General features: G+C 39.8%; 1 protein-coding gene across 1 annotated transcript in view; it reads left to right on the plus strand.

Moving 5' to 3' along the window:
• The window catches only part of FREM2 (FRAS1 related extracellular matrix 2), a 152969-nt gene that overhangs the window by 86495 nt on the left and 47281 nt on the right, over window positions 1-19193 (plus strand). The window contains exons 5-6 of the mRNA XM_032880117.1: window positions 2102-2227; window positions 3555-3806. Of these exons, the coding sequence (XP_032736008.1) occupies window positions 2102-2227; window positions 3555-3806 (378 nt within the window). The remainder of the gene's footprint in view (window positions 1-2101; window positions 2228-3554; window positions 3807-19193) is intronic.

A 19193-nucleotide genomic window follows, 5' to 3' on the forward strand; every position in this document is an offset into this window, starting at 1 on the left:
AATATTTTACTCTGACTTAAAACACAGAGTCCTCCCAGTGATCCTGAAAGTGCCACCTGATCTTCCCACCACCCACCCAACAACCACTTCTCTGGTCCCATGTCTTGCCCTCTCTTCCTTACTTAGTTTATTCAGGCTACATTGGCCCCCTGGCCATTCCTTATACACACCTGGCACGACTTGGTCTGAGGCCCTTTTCACTTGTTCATCCCTTTTCCTGGAATTCTCTTCTCTAAGTTATTCACAGAGGGCATCTGGTTACCACCTTACAATCTCAGCTCAAATGTGATTGATATGTTGCTATGTAACACAGGCCCACCAGGATATATACCCTGCCTTAGTCACCCCCTCCCCCATTCCCTTCAGCACACTCTGTTCTCTTCATATAACTTGTTACTTCCTGATATACCATATATTCTTGTATATTTGTTTATTTTGTTCCTCTTCCCCATCCCAACTAGAATGAAAACTGCCTAAGACCAGAGATTTTGTTTACTTCCATATCCCCGCTGCCTAGTAGACATGTCTGGCAAGTACAAGTCACCCAATCAATGTTTGACAAATGAATAATTAGTTGTAAAATCTTATAACCACCCTTTTTTTTGATGGTACCATTTTTTATGTTGATCTATCAGTCAGAATCTCAGAAGAAAACAAATAACATACTTGATTTTTTTAGTGTAATAATTAAACTTAAATTAAGTAATTTAAAAAGAATGCAATAATATAACTGTTTGCAAAGGTGTGTGCAAAGATTGGGAAACCACCAAGCATGGTAAAGGCTAGTAAGTTAAAGGCTAGTAAGAGTACGGACCATTACTACCCCTAGGCCTGAGGGCAAGGGAAGAAATCAGTTGAGCCCAGAGAGTGAGCTAGGGAGTCCAGTGGGCACCAGGACTGTTATTTGGGGGAAGGGGTGCGGTCAGTCCTGAACCTGGAAGGAGCCAGGGGAATGAATGGCGCAGACCTCATTCTCCTCTTGACCTCCAAGTCCTGCCTGTGCTCCCCTTTGGCTGACCCATTGGGAAGCCAGAGCACAAGAGAAACCTTTGATGTAGCTCACATTCGTCAGCTCCTGGGGCACAGGGCAGGGTGGAGAGGATAAAACATGTACCCCAAGTGCCCATGTCTTATTCCAACAGTCTTTTATAATCATCAAAAGCAGTGTGGCTTACTGTTTTAAAAATAACTGTGAAGCATTTTCTATGCGTATGCGAGACTTTCAGTGAAACAGACTCCTAGTCACCAAAGTATCTGTTTGGGGGTTATCATGTCAACTTACTGAACTGAATGTTTCCCTAAAAACCCAGTTTTACACTGAGCTATATTTTTCAACAATTTCATTATCCCGTTTTTATTATTTAGCAAGCTTTTCAACTACCTTAAAAATGAATCAGAGACTTACTATATAAATATGATGTTGTATACTATGTGTTATTGTTATTTTTCTAGGGGAGGAAGGAAGCCACATATACGTTCCTTATAGCTGACTAATAGATTTACAAATTCTAAAGGAACTGCAGTTTAAAAAAAACAAGCAAACAAACAAAAAAAATCAAATGTTGAACAATGTATTACTGTGTTTTTAAGCATTAATCATTCAAAAGGAACACATTTGAGGTAAAGAGTAGAAGAGCAGATTTTACAAGGTCTGAATTTTTATTTTGACTCAACCAGTAAGAGGCCTTGGCAAGTTAAGCTCAACTCTCTGCACCTGAGTTTCTTCATCTGTAAAGTACAAGGCGGGACAAGGTGACTTCGACATCTCTTCAGCCTCTAAAATTTGACTACACCACTGGGAGGTGGTGACCTGTGTCAAGAGAACAAAGTTGCATGTCAGCAGCACTGATTGAGAAAAAACCAGTTACGAGAGATAAAAGCAATGTTGGGCTTTATCTCCAGGTTAAGAATTCTCTGGCCCAGAGCCTGCATGCTTTATACCTACCGTTGCTCCCCTCTTCTCCTCCTTCCCCTCACACTGCATTATTCTAAAAGAATATGCAAGGGGGAAAAGTTCATCGTTAGAGCAATTTTACTTTGCCTAGGATTATTAGAAACTCAGACAAAAATAATGGTAGCTGTGATTGTGTTTTCTCCTTAGAGTCGACTGTATATATTCCCCAGTCTGAATACTCCGTTGAAGAAGATGTTGGTGAGCTGTTCATTCCCATCCGGAGAAGTGGAGACGTGAGCCAGGAGCTGATGGTGGTCTGTTACACACAACAAGGTAGCTCGATTTACCAAAGAACTGAACTGTCCCCCCAAAGATGTGTATATAAGACTCTTTGACATGTTGGAACCATAACATTATGCCTTGAAGGGTATGCTTTATTATTACAGTTTTCATAAAATACAAGAAAGCACTTATCCAGAAGTCTTCCTTCACTATTGTATCTCTGAGGAGGAAAAAAAGCAATTACTAGAGATAAGAGGGCCTAGAAACATTGCTGTTACCAAAACATACATGATTTGTGTGATTACTTATTCTAATACTCAAAGCTGTTTGGACTGCAAGAAATTGAAGTCCCCTTTCCTCACCCAAACCGAATCATGTAGAAGAGGGTTATTTTTTTTTAAAGGGGTAGAGGTGGGGCAAAGAAATACATATCCAAGGAAAAGAAACTAATTTCAAAGTAGTTTGAAACTCTGAATTTCAAAATATTTCATTTACTCATTGGGTAAACCTCCTCTGAATTTCAAGATATTTCTTTTGCTCACTGGGTAAGCCTCCTCTAAAAGGTGACTTTATGTAACACCAAATTAAAATTAATATAGAATATTCATTAATAGACCAAATATCTTTCTAAGAAACAGGTAGATTTTCTTTTTTTTTTAATTTTTAATTTTTTTTTATTTTCAGCATAACAGTATTCCTTGTTTTTGCACCACACCCAGTGCTCCATGCAATCCATGCCCTCTCTAATACCCACCACCTGGTTCCCCCAACCTCCCACCCCCCACCGCTTCAAAACCCTCAGATTGTTTTTCAGAGGGTAGATTTTCTAAGAATGTAAAAGACAAGGTCATATCGGCAGTTGATATCTGAGCAGACATTCGTGAAAATTCCCATTAATATATTTATATGAGTTGAAAGGCAGTAAAGAATTGTGGTCAGAAACACAGACTTCAGGGTCCACCTTGGGCCCTGGGTCCCAGAGCAGGTAGTTTAACCTCTGTAAACCTCCAGTGTATAACCCCCAATAGACTGTTGAGAGGATTAAGCAGGTAATGCATGGAAAGCACTTGGCACTTTGCCTGCACCCAGTAAGCACTGGAATTACAAGGAGCTATTATTTTGTAATATTGTGTTCTTCTGAAAGACCAGTGGCAGGAAGTAGAGAAGAAAACACTTGAAATGTAATATTCTTTGTATGTTTGAGACCACTATGAAGGTGCCTCATGATGCTACAACAGTATGTAGGCACTACTGCAATTGCCAGAGAGGTTCAGATATACAAATTGACCATGAAGATGTTGCATGTGAAAATAATTATTTCTGGAAACACCCTTGTAACATGTTCTACATAAACATCATTTGGATTCTCTACCCCCAGGCACAGCAGGTGGAACTGTGCCCACATCAGTGCTGTCCTATTCAGATTACATATCCAGGCCGGAGGACCACACCAGTGTCATCCGCTTTGACAGAGATGAGCGCGAGAAAATGTGTCGCATCATTGTTATTGACGACTCCTTGTATGAAGAAGAGGAAATGTTCCACGTCCTTCTGAGCATGCCTATGGGTGGGAGGATTGGATCGGAGTTCCCAGCAGCTCAGATTAAGATCATCCCTGACAAAGACGATGGTAAGTACTAATTTACTTGAAAATTATTCTGCCTGCCAGGCAGACCAACATCAGGCACAACTTGTGACAGATAAATGAGAGTATAAAAGAATTATAGCAGGCATGTACATTTTATATTTGGTTTTATAGTGTACTAAGTTTCAAAGTTGGCTGCATCAATTTGTCTGTCTTGATTCAATATTTTTAAAAGGCAAAAGTCACACTTATGTATGTTTTTTTCCTCTGTACAGTTTTCTTTTTTACAATGCCATTTACCATTAGGTGATTAAATTTTTCCAATTTCATAAGGAAGAATAGAAGCAATTGTAATCAATTTATTTCCTTTTTGTTTGATTTGTTTTGCTTTTAAAAGCTTATATTTTGCAATGTTAATCTCAGTATTTGAACTTGGTTAACAAAGAAACCCATCTGACAAGACTGCTAAACTAATAACTAGAAAGATAATAAATGTGTGGAAAATGAATTTTAAAAGAAAATGTGTGGAAAATGAAATCCAACAGGCAGCTCCCTGCCCCCAAAAGGAGGGGGGTTTATTCTAGACCACTCTTCCTGAGGGAAACTCAATTACCATAAAATAATCCCACTTTCAGAATAGAAGAAGGGAGTAGAAGGGTCTTAATCTTCTCAGCTCAAGAAATAGTTTGTGCCTGAAAGGGCACCTGGTTGGCTCAGTCAGAACAGCATGTGACTCTTGATCTTGGGGTTGTGATTTAGAGCCCCACGTTGGGTGCTGAGATTACTTAAAAAAATAAAACCTTAAAAGAAAGAAAAGGAAAAAGAAATAGCTTGTGCCTTGAGAAAAGAAAATAAATGCAAAAGTACAAAAGACAGAGACAACAGAAAACACTCTATTTGTTTCATCTGACTAATCTTTATCCTTACCACTTACCTGACTTTCAAAGCCAGAAAGTCTCTTCGAGTAAGAGAGCTGGTGTCCTTCAGCCAAGAAGAATCTCCCACATCCATTATGTACTCCCCAACATACTATAGTTGACCTCAATTGCCAACACTTGGCAAGAGGTCTTTCTGTTTCACTGTTGAAAGTCATCTTAATCCATCTACCATGTACTTCTCTGCACAAATATCATGAAGAGAAATAAGGAAACAAAAATGTCTTTTCCCTTCTTCCATGAATCAAAATGTCTCTAAGGTGCGTATTTGCTTCTATAAGCCATTAATCTCCTGACATTAGGGCAAAGCACTTTGGTTTGGAATCTTTGTTTTTTATTGACTCACTCAACTTTCACTGATATCCTACATTAGGCATGACATGGTGATTGGCTGGACAGGAAAGTCTGAAGAATAATGTTTGGGCTTCTAGCTAGGGCAGTTGAGTTCACAGTGGTCCAGTTCACCATGCTAAGGAGAATGGGGAAGAATACGTTTAGGGATGAAACAATGACTTCATTTAGAACATGTTAGTTTGAAGGGCCTGCATGCTTTCAAAGTGCTGGACATGGAGTAGGAAATTGGAGATATGAGTCTGGAGATTAGAATGAACATGGTCACACACTAGAGACATTGTTGCATACTATCTCTGTTGATAATAATAAAATCATTGGAGAAGATAAAATTGCTTTAGAGGACATGCAAATTAACCCTCATATGATTTATAATATGGGCATATTCTACTCAATTCTCTTATTTTAAAAGACAGAGTGTATTTCATGAATGCTAAGGAGACAATACGAAATGATGAAAAGGAAGGTAGTCACTATAAGGGTAGAAATTCCAGTAAAGAAAATGCTAGAAAGAATCTAAGAATCAAGCACATTTCAGTGTCTAAGTGCTGTAAAGCATTATAAATTGGTAATATCCCACATGCAATAAGCTAGGTCATTATCTTAATTTTTTTTGCCCATTCAAAATTTTTAACAAGTCTATTTGAGGGATTTCTTTTCAACATGTAAATATTTCACTCAGTTTTTAAAATGAAACCCAAAGCTTATTTAAGAGGAGTTTGCTTTGTGGTCATCTCTGTTGGAATACTTCATCTTACTAGCTGGTCAGATTTTACTCATGTCTCTAATACTTCATCAGTAAAATGGGGATACTAATTTTACCTATGTTTTTGTCATTTTAGAAGTTGATGTCTTATAAGTGTGTTTTGCTTGTCACATACATAGTTTATAAATTTAAACAATATTGCTAGCCATAAAGAACTTTCATCATCGAGAGAGGAAGAATGCTGGTTTATAAGGAAAAAGTCAAATTTCATACATGTGCAATAATACTGAAACATACAAACAGTTGTCCCTTCTGAACACTTATAGGTACCAGGAACTTTACATGAATTATCCAGTTAAGTCTCAAAACCATGCTATGGAATAGGTAGGTATCTCCTCTCCTCGGCAAGTGGGAAAACCGGATTCAGTCTAAGAAAAGTGCTTAAGATCATACAGATGTAAAGTGTTGGATATATGTCCTAAATTTTGGTCTATTTCACTCAGATTTGATGTGCTTCATCAGTAGGCTTTAATGACTTCTGACACTCATCAAGGAGATTAAAATATAAGTAATACCTAATGACAATTGTCATAGCATCTAGAAAAGAATAAATATAGGTCCACACTGATAGGGAGGGGAAATGTATGGTTTCTGAGGGTGGCCTATCTTTTAGTCACTAAAAGTTATGTAATTAGAGTAGGGAAGATGTTCAAGCCTGTTACATAATCTGGATGAAATATTCCTCCTGACGTAACACTCTTTGCTCTGATTGCTGGGTCTGTTTCTGTGATAATGGGTATACCAGATGACAGATCATCCATCCATTCCCTGACTAATAAGAAATAAATTCTTTGTGACTTTGTAACTCAGAGCAATTGGAATTTTAAAAAGTGAATTGATTCTCCAAAGCTAGATTATTCCTCAGTGAAGTGATGAGATGATGTTTCTGTGCCTACATAGGAGAAGATCAAAACCTAGACCACAAGTGACTCTTTCCAGGTCCCAATATCAGAAGATCTCACCCGGGACCAAGGGTTTTCTCTGTGCAGACTCTCAGGGGTGTGAGAGTAGAAAGGGGCTCAAAGAGCAGAAATACACCTGGCCGAATCTGTTTGGAATCTTAAGAAACAGCTAAAGCCTTCATTGTGTTTGGAAGAGACTTCCACATGAGCTACACACTAATGTAAGAACAATGCTATCATTTTGGGCGGCTCTGGACGTCCTCCATTACTGTCTCCAGTCCTCAGTACTTCAGTAATGGTTATGGCCTCTCTTTGCCGGGAGGAGTATAAAGTCAGGGCTAAACGTATTTCACTAATCTTCGCTGTCTGTCTGTGGAAGGTAATTAAGGAACGTTCGAGCTGAATCCATTTTCTGCTTTTGAGCAACAACCCACAGGGGTTTTAGCTGAAGTGGCTGGCTTCCTCGACCACCCTGGACAAATTACCATCCTAGATATGAGCCAGGGACATGTAAGAGGCAGCACGGTGAGCCCTATGGTAAATATAACTCAACTGAGCGCCGTTCAGAAGCTTACGGACATCAGAAAAGCTCTCTCACAGCAGGACTACTTTAGAGAAGAAAAACGTTTCTAATACTAGAAAAATACATCATGGTATAGTGTGTGGGCGAAATATGTTTTATTCGTTTGTGCTGAGCTGAAAGACCTGGTCATCATCCTTTTTTCTGTTTGAATACTGTTATTTGCATTAGGGTAAGCTCCAATTAAGTAAAGCCAGGCCAGTCATTGGAAGGAATGGCCAAATTCAATTAAAGTATAGCTGGACAAAACAAAGTTATATTCTGTTTAGTGTGCTTGACTTAGAACAATACTAAAAGTCAAGGTACAGGAAAATGAGTCTCTAGCTGCTTAGAATATTAATTCATTGCAGCCATTAGCAGACTATTTGAAATAGCTGGTGACGCTAAGGATTTAGTGAATGCCAATGGATTTCAGTGCGTGAAAGGTATTGCTGGAGTGCACTGGATGGTAAAGATTATACCAGGTGTTCCCCATGGCTAGGATTCTAGATATAATGATGAAGATATTCTACACTTGGAAAACAACAATAACATAAAACAATATATGAAATAACCTGCCATCTAAAAAAAAATTGAATCCCACATATCATACACACACAGAGCAAATATTTGTTGTGTGTTTACAAAGTGTAATGAGATGATAGGTAGAGACTACAGAGACATTTAAGACATAGGCCAGAAACTCACAATGCATACAGTCTATTTGGGAGGAAAAAAACTAAGTGCATAAAAGGTTAAATGAGAATCATTTCATTTCAGTCATAATTTGAAACACTAAAAGGGAGACTAAGAAGGCAGAGTGGGATTAAACACAGGTGCATGATCACTCTGTGCATCAGAGGAGGAGCAGAGGAACTTGAACAGCAGGGAAGGATTCAGGTAAATGGAGAACAGAACAAAGTATTCCAGGATTACATGAGTGAACACTTGAGGGAAGGCAAGGGTCTGAGAGAAGCAGACAATCCAGTTGGGCCAGATTGCCTTTCTGAGGAAGGTTGAGTGCTCAAGTCCTTGAGTTGGCTCTTGGACCGGGTTGTAGATCCACTTTGCTATTGTCTAGCCAAGGAATCTTGACCAATCCACTTTACTTCTTCAGTCTGTTTTCCTCACTGAAACATGAGCATATTATCGCCTGAATTTTCTACCTCTCTCGGAACTTTTGTAAGGACCAAACATGAGCTGTACGAAAGCACTTTAAAACCTAGCTGAAGAAGAGAAAATGGGCCTCATGAGCAGTAGAGTCTGTGAGAGACTGAAGCATATTGTGGGTGCCACTGAATGCGATAAGGAGTTTCAAATTTATTGGGTAGGGAGCACTTGGAAGTGTTTGAGTGAGAGAGTGCAACAGTCAGAACTGTATTGGGAAGTTATTAATTAGATAGCCATGTAAGTGAACATGATTGGAACTGAAAGTGTAGAGTGAGATTTTGAGGCTGGCAAGGAAGCAGCCCACTGCTAAGAATACCCACTCTGACTTGGATCTTATGTAGGTAGGAAGGAGGAGGGGAAGTTAAAATGTATGTTTCTGAAAAACTGTGTGTGTGCTTGACAGGTTCAAAGAAGGAAAGGTACCATTCATTATAGGAGGTTAGGTGAGGGAACCAGCCAAGGGAAAGGAGATTGGAAGAAGAGGAAAAGTTATTTAAACAGGTCAAGTTCAAGTTAGCTATGGGTTCATGCCAGTGAAACCGGGTAATAGGCCTCCATTATTATGGAACTGACTAAGCTGGACTTAGGGATTTGTGTTAAATGCACAGTTGCCCACCTGATGGTGACAACTGAAAGCAGTAGGATACATGAGACCCACAAGAAAAAGAGGAGAAGGTAAAAGGGTAAATCACTGTGCAGTACAATTTCACATATATTTCCAATAAATCAGGTGTATAAAGTAGAATAACTAAAAGTTATTAGAATATATCTCTATTAAATATTAATATACAGATTTGAGGGCTGTTAGTTGCAAATAAATCATTAAATATTGTTTATTATATAACAAGGAAATTATGGGAATATGCAAAATGAAGCACATTATTGGAGTTGCCAAACAATAAGTACACTTTTGGGCCCTTTCAACTGGTTTTAAACATTGCCTCTTTCTAAAATAACTAAAACTGGGGCACCTGGTTGGCTCAATTTGGTTAAGGTTCCGAATCTTAGTTTCAGCTCAAGTTATGATTGCTGGTCGTGAGATCGAGCCCCATGTCTGGCTGCACACTCACAGGGAGTCTGCTAAAAGATTCTTTCATTCTGCCCCTCGCCCTCTCTAAAATAAATAAATCTTAAAAAAATAAAAATAGAATAGCTAACATTAAAATAGTGTGGTTTTGTTCTATCATCTTATTCAGATTTTCAGTTAAATTTAAGCCATTTTATGATAAAGAAGTTACTTCATACCATTTTTTGAAATTATAATGGTTTCAGGAGGGGGTAGTGCAAAATTACAGGCTTAATTCATTATTAACAAACTCATGGGTGGGAGAGGGTACCAATAAGAGCATTTGTAGATGTGAATGAATGAGTCATTCACTAAATCTGTGTAGTAAGGTCCAGAGAAGTGAGACTTCCCAGGTTTGAACTTTGGGAGGACCCTCAGGATCTCCATTCCTGGTCCTCTCTACCTATTTGTGAACCTGGCTGGCCCCAGTGCCCAGCAGCCCAGCTGTAAACAGAGAGCCACTCCACAGTAGGCTGAGGTCAGGAGCATGTATTAAAATCAGGCAAATGAGCTCGAGTCCAAAGGGAGTTCATTAGCAATAGGAGTACATTTGATTCAACCGGTTATGGTCAGTAGCTCTAAAGGACCTTGCTGCTATGCTGCTGTGAACTCCCTTAGTCTTCTGAAAACTGTTGACACGGTGCACTACTCGCAGCAGGGAAGGCATGGAGAGCTTTGTTCCACTGCACACACGCACCCTTGGCAAGCAGCCACTTGAATCTCTCCTGCTAGGCCCATGAAAACATTCACCGCCGCTACCAGAAAAGGCAGAGGCTCCAGAGCTCCTTAGGAGACCAGCTAACCATTTTGTATAATTTATACTGAAGAATGACCTTGTGGCCCCCAAGAAAGTGAGCACAGGGAACTGGGCCAGGATACAGGGCCAGTCCACCCAAGAATAAGCTCTTACATTCATGGGGTGTAAATTTGCAGGCATGTCGTTGGCTAGGGTGGTTCTAAGACACTAAGATTGTGATATTGAGGGCCACCTACGTGGCTCAGTGGGTTAAGCCTCTGCCTTCAGCTCAGGTCATGATCTCAGGGTCCTGGGATCGAGCCCCGCATCAGGCTGTCTGCTCGGCAGGGAGCCTGCTTTCCCCTCTCTCGGCCTACTTGTGATCCCTCTCTGTCAAATAAATAAATAAAATCTTTAAAAAAAAATTGTGATATTGAATAGGACCATACTGTTCACAATATGAAATTAACTCATGTCTTTATTTCTTAGGGCTTCATAGATATTTTATCTGATATATGTCATATACTGACACAAGCATCTTCTTTTGCTTGAATTATATCGTTTCACACACAGACACACAAACTCTGAGCAAGGTTTTATAATGCCTTAGTGTCATCCTTTATGAGTGGTTAGATAATTTGCTCAGGGTCACATAGCTGGTAAGCACTGGGCTAAGCGGACAGGAGGGACCATGCCACTAACCGTTAGGCTGCCTTCTGATTCTATGCTGTTCTACTTAAAGGTAGTAGGAGGTATCCTAATAGAGAACTTGACTAGATGATATAAGCTATATACTTCTATATACATATAGCCCCCCAAAATCCTAGACTAATTAAAATGCTGACAGTTACAGGTTTTAGGCGTAAACTCTGTACATAAACTATTCAGGTTTGCCTTTTATGAATTTGAATTCTAAGGATCATTAGGAAAGCACAGTAGTGTCCTCTGGTACTTCAGCTGGACAAGGAGCAACATTGACTTTTTTCCCCATCATTTAGCAATCTGCCCACTTCTTAAAGGATCAGATTCGGGCTGTCTTGTCAAATCCTTATGGGTGAATGCCATCTTGTGTTTGTTCTGTCTTGTTCATGGTAACACCAAATGCCTCTCTCATCTCTTCCACATAGGAGAGTGGGTGCTGGCCGTGTAATACTATCTTGTAGACATCAAAGGGTAACTCTTGCTGATTTATTATCCCAAAACCCTGGAAGTAGATCACTAAACCTTTGTAGAAACCTCAGGAGCTCAGTCACAGATGAATTCCATTTTAGTGCTAAAAATCACATAAATCTGAAAAGTGACTTCTCACATACTAGACTTAGAAATTTTTGTGAGGTTAAAATTATTAAAAGAGGTGTTACAGTAAAAACAATAAAAACATAAGAAATTGAGTAATTAGAAAAGAGCTCTTAATAAATGTGATTATTAGCATCTGATATTGTAAATTATTTGCCAGAAACAGCTATAGCTTGGCTGAAAACAGAACTTTAAAGCCTTGACCTTCATATCCCATAATGTAAGGAGAGGCCGGAGTCTGTAAAATACAATGAACTTAACACAGGCATGATGATTTATTCACCAAGTCCAGACAAGGCCTATGTATCTGGTCTGTTGTGGAAAACACACACTTCATAATTTCTGTTATTAAATGGACAAGATCATCTCCTTGTATGATATTAGAAGGAAAAAATAAGAAAAAAATTTGGAAGGTATGTACTATTTTCTGACACTGTTGATCTGCCGGTTCATTGGTCACCGTAAACATGTGAATCTTGTTCATTTGCTTCTTTATAAAACCTGTCACCATCCAGAAGCAGTTCTACTGGAATTAGGGCTCCTTACCCGGTGGCCAGGTTCTCCGTGTACCTTCGGGGGCACACGCTACAGGGGCAAACAGATTCAACATGGCGAACGATAAGACCAGGCTCCCCATGTAATGGGAGCTTCCAAAGGAGCATCCAGGGTGGCTTCGGTTCTAGAAAGGCCAGGTCTCCTCCACACAAAGAGCTGAGCAGACTGAGCCATGCGAGTTGGCAGCTCACAAACTGATGTGCATTATCACACGCCCCCTTAGGCTGTGACAATCTCTCAATTGCACAGTTTGGAACAAGCCAAGTCATAGGACAGAGCAGCAGTCGCCAAGTTGAAACACAGGCTTATGAAAAGAAATTAAATGGTTGGGAGAGCTGTATTAGCGAGTACTCTTTTAAAAAGTCTGAACAGTCAGAATATAGGCATTGTGAGAGAAAAAGAGCTCTCTTTTTACAGCTCCTCGGGCTGCAGTATATCTCAGCTTCAGTTTCCCTGAGGGTGTTTCACCAACAGTCTGTCACACTCCCAGGAAGTACGCCACAAAGTCAAAGCTCTGGGCTCAAAATGCCAACAAGAAGCTCATTCTTTTCTCCTTCTCCTCCCCTTCCTCCTCCACCTCCTCCTCCTTCTCCTTTTTCTCCTCCTGCTTTCCTTCGAGAATCACACCTCTTTAGAGGGATAGTTTTCAAGACCACACTCATTGCCAGGGAAAGCTTGAAAAAGCCAAAGCCAGGGAGGGTTCTTCATGTCCTCACTGCTGCAAGGGGATATCTTACAAGACACGATTATAAATAGTATAGGTGTTCACTTTACACCTTGCAGGTCTAGAGTGCATGGTGTGTGGCTCAGTGAACTGACAAAATGCTATCTACACTATGCATCAGGGTTGAAAGAGACACAGAATGTTTTAAACTCACTTTCCAGAAGATCTCAGTCTTCCTAACGAATCTAACTACCATGTTTTAACTAACACTGGTCCACAATGCATATTTTGAAGTTCTTTAAATGTCAGTATGTCTAAATACCAGTGTTACTGGATCCAGTTCAATGGTACTGAGGGGACAAATAAACTACCAGCAGGAGACTGTGTTTGATTAATTCTCTGAGGAGAGCTTCATTACCTTGTTCAAAACACTACATCATCCCTTGACATTCCATTCTGTGAAGAGGGAAACTCCATCAAACCCTTGTGTCATAATTATGGAAAACCCAATCATTTGTTTATGTATGGAATCTTCTTTTCTTTTTAAACAGTAAAGGGGAAGTATGTTACCATGGGTCTAGTAACTTAACTTCTGAAAAAAATCAAAGCAAAGTAGGGCAGGTGGTTCTTGCTCTAACCTGGTTTTTCTCCCGTGTTCCTAATCTTGGTAAGCAATTCTACCAGTGCTAGACTCCTTTTTCTCACTCCCCAACCCAATTCCCTAATTCTGCCTCCTTTATATCTTTGAATACCATATCCTTACTCTCTTTCCTGTCTGAACTGCTGACCGCTCATCCATCCAGCTTCATATCTTGCCCAGATTCCTGGAGTTGCTGTGAACCAGTTGCCCTGCTTCCAGTGTGCCTACCCCCAGCCTATCCATCCCCAGGCTCCCTAAACACTCATTTTATCACTGCCCTCCACTTCTTAAAACTTAGCACACCTTGGGGCACCTGGGTGGCTCGGGAAGGTAGGTAACTGACTCTTGATTTCAGCTCAGGTCATGATCTCAGGGTAGTGAGATGGAGCTCCTCACCCGGCACAGAGCCTGCTTAAGATTCTCTTTCTCCCTCTCACTCTGTCCCTCCCCAACTCACACGCATGTGCAGGTTCTCTCTTTTTCTCTCTATTAAAAAAAAAAAACAAACAACAACAACCAAAAACCGACTGCTTCTCACGTGATGACTTCTAGGCTAAGATTCCAACCCCATAGCTTGGCACACAAAGTCCTTTGTGACCTGGCCACTGCTTTCTGTTTTTCTCCTGACCCCACTTCCTCACCCTGAGCAGCGTCCCAAACATGTCAAATGTTCTGCAGTCCCCAGATGTGTGAAGCTCTGTGCTGCTGCTTCTGCTCAGGACATCCTCGCACTCCACCCCCTCATGCTCTACCTGGTGAACTCCCATCAGTGTCTCAAAATCCAGCTGCTAATAAGAATAATGACTAACCAGCACAAACTGGCCCTCACTATGTGGAGGACATGTGCTGAGCACTTAATGGCCACTTTCTTATTTTGTCCTTTCAAAGGAAACATCCACAATTAAGGGACAGGGGAAAGATGAGAAAATAACCAGAGGAGAGTGGTATTACAGAAGGAAGAGAAAAAAAGGAATTCAGGAAGACTGGTATGGTCCACAGCATTCTATTCTGAGGGGAGAAAAAAGAACACAGATTCTCAATAAGCAGTTGGATTGAGCAAAGAATAGGACACCAGTCAACCTGGAGAGAGGATTTCCGGATGCTTTGGAAGATGAAGCCAATGACCAATAAGTTTTGATGTCAATGGGAGCTAAAGAGTTAAAGATAAAGGATAGTCTTTTAAAGTTACTATTCAAGGGAAAGGAAGAAAGGAGGAACTTTCAGATCAAATAGTGATGCTTGTGGCTGTGAATGAAGGTGTGGTAGTATTGAGGGAAAGATTATGATAATCTTAAATTGGGAAGAATGAGCAAGGAGATAGATATAATTTGTAACATCAGTAATTAGCAAAACCAGGTAGTACAATTCAAGCAGTTAGAATTGCTTCATGCATGGAAGCTATATGCCTGGGACGCCAGACGGCCCAGTGTCTAGTCCTGGCTTTGTCTTAGGAGATACATCACTTGTCGAGACCCAGTTACCTTATGAGAACACCTATCTCTTAGGGCTGTTATGAAGAATAAATAAGTTAATATATATATAAAGTACTTAGAATAACGGTATGTTTAGTTAGCATTATTATTACTGTCAAAACAACAGTGCAATAGGGTATTTACTTTCTGCTTCAACTACTAGACCAGAAGCTCTTCAAAGATGAGGGCTGTGTCTCCATTGGTACGGCTCGCACAAAGCATGGTGCTTAGCCCATTATAGGTGTTCAATAAATATGTAATAAATGAATGAATGAATGAATACCTAGATACGGCAGGCTGACCAGGGCTACTTACTATTTTTTTAATATGAAAAAAAAATAGAATAGAGCTCTAGTTATAAAAAATATATACATTTCATGTGTTTACAAAATGCTAAAACAACAAAGTGTGTACATTTTAAGAACAAAATGTGTACCTTTTAGCTCACTTGAATTTTTGAGGTCCTTCTCTGACAACCAATGTTAGTCTCCCACCTAAAGGTTGCAAAGAGGCATTGCCATTGCTCTGGACAGCTCTGTCTGCTCCGGTTTCTCTAGCGGTTAGATTAGAGATGCTCAGCAGCTTCTTAAGTGACACTGTGTTTATCTGAACACTAATGGTCTTGAATTGGCTTTTAAGCTTCCCTATATAAGCCATTTATTTAACTGCCCGATTCTATTACCAACCTCCTCTCTGAGCTACCCTGTAACCACTAAGATTACACATCTCAGCCACGACTGTCCCTCAATCCCAACTCAGGGTGTATGGAGACATCCTAGGAGGCGATATGGCTTTATTTTATTTTATTTTATTTTATTTTATTTTATTTATTTTTGAGCAAGAGAGAGTGCATTCACAGACTGGGGGAGGGACAGAGGGAGAGGGAAAGAGAGAACCCTAAGGAGACGTGCCACTGAGCACAGAGCCTGGATGCAGGGCTCAATCCCACGACCCTGAGATCATGACCTGAGCTGAAATCAAGAGTCAGACACTCATGAACCACCTAGGCACCCCTATGGCCTTATTTTTTAATTTTACTTTTTAAAAAAAATTAGTCTTGATTCTCTATAAATGAAAACAAAACACATGTTTGAATGATGAAACAAGGTGCTACCTTAGGAGTCCTGGATGTTACCAAGTACGTTTTATCTAAATGTAAGAAGTCATATGAAAAATCATAATGTCCACATTTTTATCATCTTGGTTTAGGGTTTATCCTTAGTTTGCAAACCATTTCTGAGACAGAACGGTCTTCTGTTTTTCCTTGAGAGGAAGCAACTATTTTCTTTTCAATAACGAATGCAGGAAGTAAGCATGAACAGGTTGTGTGAATGCTAAATGAGGGAAATCACTGCCAACTAGTGTCATATTGACAAGGAAAACCCCCGTCTCCAAGAAGGGCAAGAAGAATGTGCACAGACCTGAGAGCTTGGTGATACGACTTCACACAGACCCACCTGGATTATCCCCATGTAGTAGACCAGAAAGCCAAGAACCAAAGAGGCTGATTTCCCCAATGGCAGGCATTTCAGAAGTGCCTAAAAAGAGACTAGCACCCGTGGCTTGTGGAACAGTTGTGTTTTTTCAACACCCAAACACAAAAGGATAGAAGACTCTTGGGACCCCTTTCATGATCTGTGCTGGAAGCGATGGAGCAGAGGCAAAGCTGCTACTGTGTGGCCCTCACAAGGAGGAACAAGGAAGAAGGATCCTTAGAATAAAGGAGCGCATTCCTCTCAGCTTGAAATGGAGTAGTTTTGGCTATTCATTCTGAAGTCCTTTCCTTTGCCGCCTGCGGGCATGTTTCAAGTGTCAATTGTTGAGCAGTCTGTGGTCAAGATTATTTATTTTTCAAGTGTCAACCACATGCTTTTATTCCTGAGACCGCACACAGATTGTGTTTGACATTATGTTGGTCATAATCTTTCTTCGTTCAGCTGTTGGGATTCCCACATAAATCACCCTGATGTCAGAGTCTCCATTGATTCTGAAATCTTACTTGTAGAGTTCACGTTAGTCAGTAAGAATAAAAATGTACATGTTTGCCTTCTGATCGGTGGTTTTTGGAGCAGTAACAATTTTCAAGATATGGGGAGTTTAAGCTTTAAGTGATACCTCATTTTCTTTCCCTCCTATGATGATTTTTTTTAATGAAAGAATCTATCTTCACAACCGAGGAATAATGAGCTCTAATATTCTAGTTTTCTCTTACGTAGACTATTGTGTTCCTGTCTTGTCACTCATGGAGACTGTCATTATGCATCTTTAAAGAAAATATTCAAAAAATGTTCACCTCTCCAGGTACTTTAGTTGTTTTCAGAGAAAGAAGAAAAATGATTCTAAACCTTCTAATGTGACTGGCAGAGGCAGACACTTGAGAAATGTGGCAATTATTTTGTGATATTACTGTAACATTAACTCTAATATTAATTGGTGTATTCTCCCTCACAAGATGGGCTTTGGAGCCCAAATGATTACTTTGGAAAAGAAACTCTAGAAGCAGTTAATCCTCTTCGCTTATGTCTCCACACATTTTTCGAAGACCCCCTCCTATATCAGGCTGCATGCTTCTCCTTGGAGTTTACAGATGAACAATACATGGTTTCTGCCTTTGGGAAGATCTAATGAGGGACACGAATGAGTGACTGAGTCATTTGAATATAGCATGTCAAGGGCAGTGTGAGAAGTGTTAGGGGCAGGACTGGCTTGACAGCTGTCAACTTGGAGTAGGTTATATAGTAGAAAGGAAAGAAATTTTGCAGGACCTTGGGACTCAGAGATAATGGTTTCTTTGAAGGTGAAATAACTGCCCAGTTCCCTCGAGAGTGTACTCATCCACAACACTGTGAGATACCACAGCAAGTCTGTAAAGATGCCAGAAACTGTTAAGAGTAACACAATGTTTTACAGATTTTAACAGGAAAGGAAAGACTTTCTGCTCTCGAATTTTTTTTTCTTTAATAATATTTTGTGGCTGTATTTAAAGGAGGTACGTTATGCAGGTTAACTTTCATTTTAGTATTAGACTTTTTATTACACAAGTATTACATGGATACTAAAAAGAAGTACATCAACTAAAGGGGGAGAATCTGGCTATCTCTCTCACCAAACCCACACCTCTTCCTTGAGGTCACTTGAGTGTGATGTGTGGATTTTTTATATACACATTTACATGCACACAATTATTTTCACTTTGATTAGAGGTAATTAATGCTATTACCAGTGAAGTGGTAACTAGCATATATTCTAGAAGCAGAGAGTCTGATTTCCTTTCATGTATTGGCTATTGATCTTAAATGTCTGGACTTGATTAGCTGTCATCATTAATAAAGTGAGGATGGTGATAGTACTTAACTTCAAAGGGTAGTTGGGAGGATTAAATGAGATCTGTGTATTGGAACAGTTCAGACGCACTGAAAATAAGTATTTGCTATTACTACATGATCACATTCTACATATTACCTCATGCTATGTTTATTTCACAGAGTAATATATCATGAAAAACTTTTTATGCCCCCATACATAAACCCTGTTTATTCTTTTTTATTTTTTAAGATTTTATTTATTTATTTGACAGACAGAGATCACAAGTAGGCAGAGAGGCAGGCACAGAGAGAGGAGGAAGCAGGCTCCCTGATGAGCAGAGAGCCCAGATGTGGGGCTCGATCCCAAGGGCCCTGGGATCATGACCTGAGCCGAAGGCAGAGGCTTTAACCCACTGAGCCACCCAGGCACCCCCGTGTTTATTCTTTGTGGCGGCTCCATGGTATTCCACGGTGTTGCTGTAACATCTTTTTCTATCACACAGATGCCATAAGTAAATATCCTTTCTCACACTACATATCATTTAGTTGCCTAGTATTTATCATTAGATGTAACAATATACGTATGAGTAGAAAGTATCTGTAAAATATAATGAATAGATAGAGTGAAAATAATGATTAATGTTTATCGAGAGCCTGTGACAAGTCAAGCACTTGTAACTTCAGGTGTAATTAAATGTATTATCTCTGTGAAGAAGCTCATCAGGCCCCTTAACCACAAATCACTGGGAATCTTAATCTGCCCTAAAGGAAGGATCCACAGCCGTGAGTGCATCATGTTTGAATATAGTTTTTGAAGATACACATCATCCAGGAGTTTTGAGAAAGATAGCAAATGAAAGTAGAGAGAATGGTTATGGGACAGAGCCGTCGGTTGGCAAAAGCAACTATGAATGACAACAGGGATGCCCTTCACAATTAAAAATATGCCCCATTAACAACACACTGTATGTTAATAAAAATTTAAAAAATAAAAAATATTTTTAAAAAGCTGCCC

The sequence above is a fragment of the Lontra canadensis genome, unplaced genomic scaffold (assembly GCF_010015895.1).
Source record: "Lontra canadensis isolate GAN:19392208 unplaced genomic scaffold, GSC_riverotter_1.0 scaffold67, whole genome shotgun sequence".
Lineage (NCBI taxonomy): Eukaryota > Metazoa > Chordata > Mammalia > Carnivora > Mustelidae > Lontra > Lontra canadensis.